Below are 13,342 nucleotides of genomic sequence, written 5' to 3'. Positions count from 1 at the left end.
GTTCTTGTAAAGAATGTATGTTTAAAGCACAGCCAAATTCAGCGGCCTTTTTAAAATGAATATAGATATGGCGAGAAGCCATCGTGCCTGCAAGACTCGGTGTGTTTTTGAGAAAAATCTTTTTGAATGGCTTCAGAATTTACCAGCTCAGTAAGAATAACAAACAACATGTATAGATCAGTATAGCAACCAGATGTTTTTGCACAGGCTGTGAAAACGTTGGCATCTCCACCTGGTTTTCAACATTGACTTTGGATTGCAAGGATCTGCTTGGTATCTACCTGCTTACCAAGTTTGTTATGCCTGCACCTGCAATATTTTACATGAGGAAGGAGGAAGAACAATAATGGGATGCCAAGCAAAAGAATGCCTGTTGTTTGATTTATGCCTGTAAGCTGACATTTTATACTTTTTACACTTGAGAATGATGGTAAGACTTTGTGGCCTGAACCAGAAAATGTAGGTTTGGCTATTCTTCCACTGCAGATAGTAAGTGCTGTCCCAGGAGAGTGTCTAGCAACTGCAGTTTTGGAACTCACATTAAACAATTAGAACTTAAATTATGCTGGTATGAAAATAATGCCTTTGATAAAAATAACTGAGGGAGACAAATTCAGAAGTGTGTTGCTAGTTTGCTGTATTAAACAAGGCATAAAATTAGGTTTTCTTTGTTTACTTCATACTTCCATAATGTGTATCTGATCTCTCCATCACAATGAAATGCAGAAATTGACTTTCATTCTTAGTGCAGTAAGTACTATTCCCAACATTAATTGCCCAAGATTCTTCGTACTTTCAGTGGGAAATGTTATTTTATAAAAGCTTTTAACTAGGATTAGTAGAAATTTGACTTCAGTGTAATACCTGTATTTCTTGTATTTTGTATTTCTAAAGAATTTACCAATTAAGTAGAAGTATAATTTAACTTTTCAGCCATATTCTTTAGAAATGTCAGCTATGTTAAGCCAGTGCAAATTTCCTTCTAAACTGCAGTTCATATATCTGATTTCTTTGATAGCTCTTTGAGCAGAAGTAACAGTAATTTGTTTTTCTTAAAAGCATCTGTCCCTCTCCTGTATCATTCACGTCTCAATAAGATCAAGAATTGTGCATTGTGACTGTTTAGCTGGTAATAACAAAATCAGGTTGTCCTGACTGCCTTTGCGCAAAACAAGTATTTGTTAGCAGTTTTTCAAAGATTAATGTGACTTCTGGCAATCTCATCTTTCTCCCAATCCCTTGGGTTTTCTTATGAGTTTGTCTTCTCCTTTTTAAAAAGGTCTACTAATATGAGTGTAATTTTTTAATTGATTTAAAAGTGTTAAAGAACTTTCCTTTTGCCTCTTGCCCTGCTTGCTTGGCTTCTTTCATCCATGTGACTTATGGGATAAGTCTTGTGGCTGAGGAGTTTCTCTGTTACTTTGTCATTCTTGCTTTGCATGGTAGTCCACCCATATATTTACTGGTATATGTGTGTGTTCTTTATTGGTGGAGGCTTTTTCCTATCATGATAATAATCACAGAACCATAGAATCATTTACGTTGGAACAGACCTTCAAGATCATCATTAACCTAACTCTGGCACTAAACCATGTCCCTAAGAACCTTGTCTTTTAAACCCCTCCAGGGATGGTGACTCAACCACTTCCCTGGGCAACCTGTTCCAATGCCTGACAACTCTTTCTGTGAAGAATTTTTTCCTAATATTCAGTCAGAACCTCCCCTGGCACAACTTGAGGCCATTTCCTCTTGTCCTGTCACTTGTTACTTGGAAGACGACACCAACCCCTCCATTCTACAACCTCCTTTCAGGTAGTTGTAGACAGCAATAAGGTCTCCCCTCAGCCTCCTTTTCTCCAGGCTGAACAGCCCCAGCTCCCTCAGCTGCTCTTCATCAGACTTGTGCTCCAGACCCCTCACCAGCTTTGTTGCCCTTCTCTGAACTCTCTCCAGCACCTCAATGTCTTTCCTGTAGTGAGGGGCCCAAAACTGAACACAGGATTCAAGGTGGGGCCTCAACAGTGCTGAGTACAGTGGGACAATCACTGCCCTAGTCCTGCTGGCCACACCATTTCTGATACAAGCCAGGATGCTGTTGGCCTTCTTGGCCACCTGGGCACACTGCTGGCTCATGTTCATCTGCTGTCAATCAACACTCCCAGGTCCTTTTCCCCAGGCAGTTTTCTAGCCACTCTTCCCCAAGCCTGTAGCACTGCCTGGGGCTGTTGTGGCCCAAGTGCAGGACCCGGCACTTGACCTTGTTGAACCTCATACCATTGGCCTCAGCCCAACAACCCAGCCAGTCCAGATCCCCCTGTAGAGCCTTCCTACCCTCCAGCAGATCACCACTCCCACCCAATTTGGTGTCATCTGCAAACTTACTGAGAGTGCACTCAATCCCCTCATCCAGGTTATTGACAAAGTTATTAAACAGAACTGGGTTCTCTGCTCTTCTTCATGCTTGCATAGGAGTATTTTTTTTTTCCAGAATGCTCAGTGGAGCAGAGCTCTACATTGCTTGGCATTTTACTGAACTTCAGTTTTCTCCTGTGTTTGTAATATCTGTTCTGTGTGCTTGTAGTTCACTGTTTTCTGTATTGGTACTGAGAACTTTATAAAAAGTAATTTCTACCTTGTGTCATGTACAATTTTTACATTCAGATGGGCATATCACGTCCTTCAGCCCTTTTGGTGAGACCCATTCCCTCAACATCACAAGATTTTTAAATTCTTATGGAAGAATGGAAAACTGAAAAATTCAGGAGCACCCACTGTGCCAGAGCCAGTCTGCTTTTGCTTTACTTGTGTTTTACTGGTGGTGGTGATGTTACTGGTTTTACCTCTGCGGAGCTGGTCTGTGTGGAGGTGCACTGGCTGTCCCAGCCAGCGCATTTGGATCATGCAGAATGTGGTACATTGCCCCCTGGCCCAGCTTCCTCTTCAGGACCTGGGAGGTGTTGCAGACCCCATTTTGTTGCTCCGAAGCACTTCTCCTCACCCTGTAGCCCTGGTAGGGACCGTTCTGCTGCTGGACTTCTATCGACTGACTCTACAGAGAGTTTGTTCCCTTTGGGAGTTTTCTATTCATGGTTACAGATGCTCTTTTGGAACACTTGGAACAGTAACATTTTAGCAAAATTCGCTTGAGTGAGGTGAAACTGCATGTAGTCTTACTGATGTGACATCTGATGCATCTCCGTGCACCAACTCTCATGGATCCTCTCCCTGCAATGTGTTCAGCTCCCTGTCACTGTGTAGCAAAAGAAACATAAAATATGCAGTCCCCAAGAGATCATAGTTTCTATATTTTTCTCCTCATTTGTCTTCTTTATTGGTAGTTACGGAGTTGTTAAAACAAACTTCAGAGTTTTATTTCAGGCACTGAAGCCAGAATGTCTGAACACTTTTTTTTTTTTAAATTGTGCTCCTCAATATTTTTCCTTTTCTTCTCTTCTCTGCAAACTGCTATTTGGTTGTTAAGAGTCAAAGCCGACTGGCTTTCTTCTTAGCCTCCCTCCTGGGCATGGCCAGTGCATTATCCGTGATCATGTACATTCGGTGTTGATGTGGCTTAAACATATGCATCTGCTGTGGAGCCACTTTGTTAGGTCTGAAAATAAATGGCATTCACTCTGCCAGAGACTGTAAAGTCATGCTGAAGTTTTCAAAAGGCTCAAGATCTCAGGGTCCATGATCTTCAAAGGGATAGGGCACTTATTTTTTCTTTTTTTTTTCCTTCTTTTTTTTTTTTTCTTAACTCTCCTGGAATTCAGAGTAATGTAGAACATCTGCAAAGTACTGCGTCAAAACACGTGTTGATGTCATGGTATATGACATGGTCTGTGACTGAAGGGCAGCATCACCCTGTCTGCTGGAATAATAAAGAGAAATGAAAGGAACTAACCAGGGAATCTGATGCATTCGATGTGAAATGTCTTTGTTCATCTCCCATGCGCTTGAAATATCTATGTGGATTAATTGAGGTACTTCATGTCCAGGTTGTAAATTGGAGTGAGAGACCAACATCTCAGAGGTTACCTGGAATTAAACTATGGACATAAGAGCAGGTCGGCTAGGTGGTCAAACTAAGAGTTCCTCTAGCTTAGAATCCTGTTTCTAGCAGTGACAAGAACTACCAAAATGCCTAGGAAAAATTGTAACAGGGCGCACACTTGGTGATATTTCCCCAAACTATTCTCCCAACGATCTCCCAAAGACCTCTGACTCAGGGACTTTCTGAACCAGAACTAGTGTCTGTGTTCTTAGTAGGTCTAAGTGATTTTTTTATTTCTCTTTCCAAGAAGTTACTGGTTGTTTTTCTGAACTTGTGCATACAATGTAGACCTGTGTTGATCACACAATTGTGAAGGATCAGGCTTTTTTGGAAATTACGTCCAAGGTCTTTGGCCAGGTTTGTTCCATTACTGCTGTTGCCAAATAGACCTTTCCCTGTGATTTCAAAGGTTCTGCTAACAGTAGCAGTGAGAGGTTGATGTCCCATTTGCCTGGGTTTAGATCAGGATTTCATCATCTGTCTCTGAGGAGCATGAAGATGTGGCTTCTGTGTATGCAGGTGGGATGGTGCCGAATGTGCCTGTCCAACCTCCTCATGGCAGGGATGCTGGATGGCTTTTGTCAGAGCTTCTTGTTTCTTGGCTGAGACTTGTGGGAGGTTCTTGTCAATTGTGGAGAGGCTTCACCAGAGATACCTCCCTGCTTAAATGGTTTGTTCGTCCCGCCAGTCAGTCTTGCCTCCTGGTTTCACTCATTCTGGGCCACTTGTGAGGTCTGGAGGAATTAATTTGTTTGATCATGGTCCATCTAGCCATGATTTCTGTCTGTTGCCTTCCAGTGGGTTGGCACTTACCACAGCAGTGTTCTGTAAAGCACTGATGTGGAAACTAATCCGGCTCATCACTGGTACTTGAATTTTTCTTGTACTCTGTGACCAACCTTTTGAATCACTAGTAACCAGCATGTTGCTGCATGTCTTTGTGAAGGTTTTGTTTCTTATATGGAAAATCCTGTTAGAAGTGAGGGGGTATTACAGTCCCTGGTGGCTGATTTCCCCTCCTTTTCAACGGTGCTCTTTAGAGGAGGCATGTTGGACATCCTAAATACCTCTTCAAAATTCAGACTCAAACAGATTTATCAATGCCTTTCTATCTTGCTTCTTGCCACCTTGAGCCTTGTGTATCAGGGACTGAATTTATACGTCATGTCCCTGGGATAAATAAGCTCTCTTGTTTATATTTGTGGGGCCAGATCTTTCAAACATCCTTGAGCCTGTGTCACTGGATGTTTTCTCTGACTTTCCAGCTGACTCTGTGTGAAGGCTACAGGAAGGTGCTGGAAGGGGCAGCTGTCCCTCCCAACCTGTGTTCCAGGGCCCCCAAACCCTGCCGCAGTCTTCTGTCACTGGGAGCTCAGAGAGCCCATGGCTTTGCTGAGAAATGCACCGATGTCTGACACTGATCAGGCAGCTGTCTGGGTTTCCACCTTCATCTCGCTCAAGTATTGTGCTGTTGCAGAGGCATCTGGCACCAAAGAGGAGCTCCGTTAAGCTGTCCTCAAATTGCTGCTTGAGTGGAAGGTTTCTAAACGCACCCAGGTAGCTGTGTGCTCACTCTGTGAGTGTGCATGTGGACTTGTCTTTCAATGGGAGAAGACAGGCTACCTTCAAGTAAGTAAACCCGAAGTATTTTTTCAACGAGCATTCCATAGGTACCTGCAGTTTTTAATCCTTCTCTCTTTCTCAGAGTCCCTCTACAACATAGTGTTACACTTATAGTTGGTGGTGGAAAGATAACACTAGATATGCTCTGACTCATGTTTTCATTACTGTAGTGTGGTGTTTATCCATTGTGGACATTGAGGCTCAAAGATGATGAAGGAGAGGCTGGCCAAGAGTTGTGGAACATATGTATGCTTACGGTATCAAATGTGCCTGCGGACCACGGACGTTGAACAGCCGGTATCTCTGTTCAGTGACTTCATCTTGCCTGTCCTTCGTGTGTGCTGAAGGAGCTTCTTGAGGACAGTCCAGCCTGGGCAACACAGAGGAAAAGAAGTAACAGGATAGTGTCTGAAATGGGCTTAATCCAGCCTGGTTGGGCTGTCACTGAAAAGAACCATCCTCTCTCCATCTGTTCCTGCCCCACCTCCCCTTTTCTATCACTTGTTCCTTCCTCCTCTAGTATCTGCTCATGTGCTTTGGTGGCTTTGCCATTAGCTGGATTAGCCCCTTGAATTTTGTTAAAAATTAACCCTGAAGAAATAAATTTATGAGTGCTCTAGATAGCAGAATGGCAAATGAAGGAATAGGCAGTGTAGGAATGGACAGGATTGCAGCATAGTTACTGCTTGTACCTTTAAAATGCATATTATTATAGTGTATTCTTCCTTGTTTAAGATTAGTAGGTATTGCCCTGAAACCCGCACATCTGCATGTTTGAATTTCTTGGGCCACAATTCTGCTTTGCAAGTGAAATTAAGTGAACAAGGACTTCAGCAGGCAAGTGAAAACTTCTGTGAATTGTCCATGGGTGAAAGAGAACATTGCAAAAACTTAAACTAAGTTTTTCACATGGATGAACAAACAAGTAAACTTCTCTGGAAGCTGTAGAAATTGCAGTGATCCAACCCATCTCCTCACCCACAAATTCTCCCTTCAATGTGCAGCCACATATGTTTGATTCATTTTTGATTGACATAACAATACAAGAGCCAAATGAATTAAAAATGAAGCTACGTTCTGAACTTTGGCGTTTCATCACATGCCAGGAATCCAAAGCGCTTTGCCGTGTTGTTCGAGAGAGCGTTCTATCATCAGCAGTAATAACAATTTCTGAGTAATTAAATTAAACTATCTCTGTGCATCTAAATAAACAAATAGATTGTGGTTCTGCAGAATGTGCATGTGTGCCAAGTGTGAGACTTGGCTTGTTGTTAAACTGTGCTGCTGTTAGTGGAGAAGCGTTTAGCTTCATTTAGTATCAGCTCCCAGTGCTTGCACCAACTTTAATACTGGCTTGCAAGAGACTCTGTAACCTTGGTAGGGGTTTTTCCCCCAATGTCTTTTAGAAGCTTTCATAAAGATATAGTTCTTGACTAACCTAGTGGCTTTAGCTGTTTTATAGCCAGAGGTATTTAAAATAAAAATGTTACTAGGTTGTCATTCATTGTCTTCAACCTACTTTATCAGCTGAGTAACATATGCTGCTGACCAGCAAGAACTGTCATAAAAATCTGCACGTAAGAAATACGTAGTTCAAAAGTGATGAAGAATTTCTCTCATGAGCTGTCTTAATAATTTTTTTTAAAATAAACTGTTAGTGTGTTTCACAATTGCATTTGATTTTTTTAGTGACTTGTTTTTTAAAGGGGATGAAAATGCAAATTGTGCAGTATGCCTAGAGGGAAGAGGTAAATGCTCAGTTACTTTGAAGGCTGCGAATTCTTGTGGTTGGGAGAGTTTGTCCATGCCTGCCAGATGACTTGGGGTTGACAGAGGACCACAACTGCAGCTAGTCAGGCAAAACAGAATTCAAGTGTGAATGTTCTCCTTGCCTTTATACACAGAAAACCAGTCTGCGCTCACACTTAGCAGAATTTTGCGCATAAGCAGACCTTAACACAGCACAGTGAGCATTTGGGGTGACACCGGGGGGTTACAGCTTCCCCTGAGAAGGCGACAGAGGCGAGGAGTCATAGCAGTGGCAACCACCTCTCCTCATCAGTCCGTCTTACAGGACTTGGCAGAAAGGGTCAGTTCTTCTATTCCCGCTTCTCAGATCTGGAGAAGGAGGTTGAGCTGTAATGGCTCGAACAGAAATGGCCTATGTACATGACATGGGGGCCTGCTGGTGGAACCCTTTAACCTGCTGGAAAATGCCAGTTCATGGGAAACAGAATGATTTGCAGAAGCACGTTGCATGTGATGAAAATTTGGTTCACATAAAAGTGGTCTTGAGAACATTTCAGTTTTGTATTTCAAAATTACTTTATTTCAGTTTGAGTATAAAATGTAATAAAGGCTTGGGAATACAAAACAGGGACAAAATATTTCCTTCTTTTTTTTTTCTTTTTTGTAGAATTTAACTTTATTTAATAAACCTGAAAAATTTTAGGACCCAGTTTCTTTGGTTTGGGTTTCTTGAGGGTTGGGTTAATTTTTTTTTGAAGTTTCTCATAAACTGAAACTAAAATATTTTGATTTATTTTCCAAAGGAAAGGCATTCACAATTGTGAAATGGGCCTTAAAATAAACAAACAAATAACTAGTACAGCTCTGCCATTAAGTTCCAGTATCACGGTCACAATTCCTCCCCTGCGTCTTCTTTGCTGTGGGAAGACAATAATTTATATCAGCTGTTTTTCTTGGGATGCTGTGTTTTTCCCCATGCAACTTGTGAACCAAAATGGGTGGAATTTGGGCTTTGCTGCCCCTGTCCCCTGGCACCCCGTCTTTCCCCACTAACTGCTCGTGGCATTTGGGAGGTAGATAACAATTCTCCCCTCTGTGACCAGAGTGCAAATCTGAGCAGGGCTGGGTAAGAACAAGAAGAAATCTGACATAATCTTAGAGCACAGACCCAGGTCTGTCTGAGTAGCTGCTGCCTTGTGCAGACTGCAAAGGGAACTGGGAGTAAGTTCCTTTCCATGCAAAGTCATTTCTTGTTCAGCATAGACAAAAGTGCTTCAAATGGAACTGTGGGGCTGCTGGTGTCTGTTCATGTTGCTTTAAAACAAGAGAGCCTTCTGTATCCTGATTGCCTGCTGATAAAATGCATCATCACTTTTGCAATAATTATTTCTAGGCAGTGCATCTATCTTACTCCTTCTTTCTCCACATTCATCTCTAGATATGAATCATCAACTTTTAGATGCTTTGTACCTAACAGATACTCTCCTAACTTGCTCCCTGCCAGCTGTTGCTTTGAGAAAAATCAAGAAGGGCAAACACAGCTTTGCTTTTAATACAGTGTGATTATTCTGTTTAAAATGTATTTATTTTGTGCAGTATCTAATAAAAAAAAGAAGAAAGTGAAGTGGATGCTAGGTTAAAAAAGTTCAAACATGATGGGAAAGGGCTTCTTGTCAGGAGTTTGTGATTTCACTGGTGTTTGGAAGAAGAGTAGGTAGACTTTTGTCTCCACAGTTAATAGAATCTACAAAGAAGAGGTAAATGACCAGAAAACCTTTTGATGGGGCAATGTATTCTACTCACATGTGGATTTTTCAGAATCAGGCAGATCTGCAGAGGAATGCACATCCTCAGAGTGCCAGAATTTCTTTTTCCTCATCCAGACTTTGCATTTTTATTTTTCATTTTCATTTACTTTCCAGATAAATCTGGTGTTCTAATTGTGAAGATCTTAGAAATGTTTGAAGAGTGTACAATACAAGTTGCCATCTGCCAGCAGCTGGAACAGTCTCCTGCTGCCTTTTCACCCGAGGATGCTGTCGTCAGTGCAGAAGAACCGATACTCAAAGTCCTCTTTGCGAGGGAGACAGCAGCCCACCTGAAGAGCAGGCCACAGGACATCATCCACATCTACCCTCCGTGGTGAGTAGGGAGCACTGGCCATGTTTGCCATCGCACTGCAGAGCAGAGCGGGGTTGGTGGAATGCTGGTGGTGGTGTTGTAGGAAAGACCTTGGGGGTAGGGGGTAGCAGGGCTCTCTTGTGGTCATCTATCTCTGACAGCTGGAGAGACTTTGACAGATACCTTAAAGATAGCTCAGATAACAACTAAATGTGTATTGTGATGCCTCCAGTGTTGCTCAGGGCTTCAGTTTTGTTTTCACTTCATATTTTCATGTTTAGAGCAATAGAAAGGCCCGAGCAATGTCTTATCAATGATAAGGCCAATAAAGTGCATACTTTCTGGTAGCAAAGTAGTTCAGGAATGCTCATCTGTTGCTGTGAGCATGGGTATAATGTTTCAGTGGAAAAGACTCTATTAACTGTATAGCATTTAGCAAAAACAACATGCAGCTAAAAAAATGGGGGAAAGAAAGAACAAGAAATGAGAGATTCACACTATTCTTAAGGAATCGGTAGACACCGTTTTGGTAGTTCCACATTGCTGCTGCTGTCACTGTCTTCACTTCCCCAAGTCCCTCTTCATTGCCACCCTTTCTGGAATTTTTCCAAATCTTTGGTCTACATTTGCAATTTTTTCTTAATTGGATTACTTTCCTGATTTTCAAGGGTCGCATAAAGTGATGCAACTAATAGTAAAGGAGCTGGTTGTTGGTGGCTTTAGGTTGGAAGGTCTGCTCTTCATAAAAATTCAAGAGAACTTTGAAGTAGGAATATTACTCCTCTTTTCACTCTTTTCCACTCAAATTATAAAAGAGGAAATATTTTTCATCGTATGTATTTCATCATTCATTACCTGAGTTTTAGCCTCCAGCTGCAGTAGAATCCTGCCTCTTCCGTTTGACCATATCCTTTTGCAAAATACTTTTTCCTGTTTTGCAAAAGTCCATATCTGGTTTTTATCTTCATTGATAGCTGCACATCTTTTTTGGGTTCTCCAATTTGTAATCTTTTACTTCTAAAATGTTTTTTAACTCCTTTTGGAGGTGATTCAAAAATTAAGCGAAGATACTTAATCTGTGGTTTATTATGGCTACAGATACAAGTATTGATAGTTTAGATGTAAATAGATCGGTAGCTAAGGGAAATACAGTTGAATATTAAGTCCTAGTCTGATATAAGTCACTGCTTTTTTTTTTAGTTCTTCCCACCCCTAAGGTACTAAAGTTTGTTCTTGTTTACCTTCTCCTTCAACAAGCTTCTTCTCATGCTTTATGTTTGCTTTTGTTTCCCCGTTTTCTTGTTTCCTACAAACTTTCATCTCAGTTCCATCTTTCTCTTCAGGTTTCCTCTGTTGTTTTTAAACCACGAGGCATTGCATTTATGCTGCTGTACCTTTCTGTGTAGACCTTAAACTATAAAAAGATCTTTGTACCAGCAAAATTGCTTCACTTAGGGTGTGCTTTAGCTTTCTTTTTTTTTTTTCTTTTGCTGAATGGCTTACTGTCGGTATCCTCAGCATGTGTAAGTCTCAGTCTGCTCCAGCTTAGTCCATGTCTGCTCTGGGAAGATGTAACTCTGCACTGATACGATCCTTTCCAGACTACAAGTGTCTGCGACTGTACTAGTGCAGTCTTCTTGTTTGTTTAAATTGTTAGATCTTCTGGACATAAAACTCATTCCTGTCTATGTGTAAACTGAGATTTCTTGAGACAACTTCATAGCTGTCAGTCTTCCCAGAAATATCACTTTTTATTTGCTTTTGTTTTTTATTTTAGTAGGATGTGCTTTTCATGGAAGCAAAAGGTTATTTCATAAACCCAGAATGTTCAGGCAGGGGCTATGTCTGCGTTGTTGGAGTTGCTTTCCTGAACCATGTGCCTCTCAAGGCACTTTATAGAGACATTAGTCAATAGTGGCAAAACTGCATTATATCTCATCTCTAGTCCTATGTTCTATCGTTTTGGAATTATCTTAATGTCAGTTGTCTCTTTGTTTACTCAACCAGAAGCCAAAGAAGTTGGGCTGGATACTGTTAAACTAAGCCTACTGGGGGCGGGAAAGGGGGAGGATGATGGATGTTTTTGGTTTAGATTATTATTTGGCACTTTTAGTTTACATTAATTAGAAATTGGACTTGTACACTTAATGGAAGTTTCCTCTATCATGTTTCCAAGCTTCTATTCTGTTAAACTCTGACTTGAGAGCTCTGAATGCTGAAATGTAGTTTCTGTTACCCTGCACTGAATTTGTACTTTGGTTGTTAAAAAAAAATACTGTTTGTGTTAAATGCCTTCCTATCGATTCAAATGTGTGACTAGTTTAAAAAATTAATTAACTAAATCTACCCCTGACATGGTGATATACACATATTTACATATCTTATTGATATCACCAGTCTGAGGCAAAAGGGAGCAAACAAAGAAGTAGATGCAGGGGGAGACAATCCTTGAATGACCTGCATATAGCTGGGACACAGCACATTGTGCATTGCCATCCTATATTTTGAGATACTCGTATAGCAAGGCAGAATGGGATGAGATGGGGTGATTTATAAGTGGACTGCTGCTGCTGCTGTAAAGTGACATCCTGAGAGTAGAATGTCCTGGTATCTTTAAAATAACACCCCAGAATTATGTTCAGACTTCGTGTTTTGCTTTCTGCCAGGCAGCTGAGTGAACAGGTAAGATGCAGACACAAGGCTGTTTTGCTTCATGAGCAAAATGTGAATGCGTCATTTTGGAGCTTTTGTAAAATTAGACTTTGCTTTTGTCACTGTATTGTATGTGTTGTGAACTTGGTGCGCAGCTTGGTATATGAAAGGTCTCTGGCAGTAGACTTGTGTAAATACTTTGGGAAGCAGGGTTTAGAGATTTGTTGACATATTTGTTGGTATTTGTTTGCATACAGAGTCCCATTATACTTCAAAACTAGAATAGATGCAATTTAATTGATAAAAGATTGACAGGAGTCTGGTTGTAAGAATCTAATCAACCTGAACATTGCTCATGAGAGCGGTCCCACTGATTTTCAGAGGAGCTTTGTGTCAGAGTAAGAATTAGCAGGACTGAGCCCTGATCTTTTTAAACTCTATGTGGATTTCTTCAGGTCTGTTGTCTCAAGGTACATAGTTACAGTTTAAATGAAAGGATTTCATGTGAGAATTGTGACTTGCTGTAGGGAAAGCAACCCCGATAAACCAATTAACGTATTCAAACCAGCGTGTCTGGTGGCAGAAGGTGCTCAGCTGCCTGGCCTGTGAGCTGGCTGATGGGAGCCAGCTCTGATCTTGAGGCTACATAGAAGTATTATTGCAGTATTATTGGATCCAAATAAAGCCTCTTAACTTGGACACATCACATGAAAATGGTTGCGTGTTTTGGGCTGGAGCTGGTTTGCGTCTGGCCAGCTGGGAACACAACAGGCAGAACTCAGCCCTGCCTGCCCCTGCCTGCGCAGGCTTGCCTGTGGTTGGCTTTGCAGTACCTGAGCAATTTCTTGGATTAAGATTTTAAATGAACACCTCATAATTTTTATAAACTGGATCTGAATCATTAAATGTTTTTAACAGCTGGAAAAGGAAAGGCTTATTACTGAGTATAATTAAATTGATTACTAAGACTTTATTCACTTCACAGAAATACATATCCAGCAAAAAGTGAAAACTGCTTCATACTGCAAAGATGTGAGAGAATGGGAACAAAGGCTTTCCAGTTCTACTGGTGGTGATTCTATGGCTTCAGGTTACCTGTTTTGGTTTTTTTTTATTTGTTTGTTTAACTGTAAAAATTATATA

The 13,342-nt window shown here is 41.1% G+C and overlaps 1 protein-coding gene across 5 annotated transcripts in view; it reads left to right on the top strand.

The window, feature by feature from the left end:
- The window catches only part of SPIDR (scaffold protein involved in DNA repair), a 212,972-nt gene that overhangs the window by 76,306 nt on the left and 123,324 nt on the right, over positions 1-13,342 (top strand). For all 5 annotated transcript variants that reach the window (XM_065831739.2, XM_071804140.1, XM_071804139.1 and 2 more), the window contains one exon: positions 9,349-9,568. In XM_065831739.2, coding sequence (XP_065687811.1) covers positions 9,349-9,568 — 220 coding nt within the window. The remainder of the gene's footprint in view (positions 1-9,348; positions 9,569-13,342) is intronic.

This window comes from Patagioenas fasciata, chromosome 2 (assembly GCF_037038585.1).
Source record: "Patagioenas fasciata isolate bPatFas1 chromosome 2, bPatFas1.hap1, whole genome shotgun sequence".
NCBI lineage: Eukaryota > Metazoa > Chordata > Aves > Columbiformes > Columbidae > Patagioenas > Patagioenas fasciata.
The sequence above is the reverse complement of the archived record's forward strand: the minus strand, read 5'-3'. Positions and strand labels throughout refer to the sequence as shown.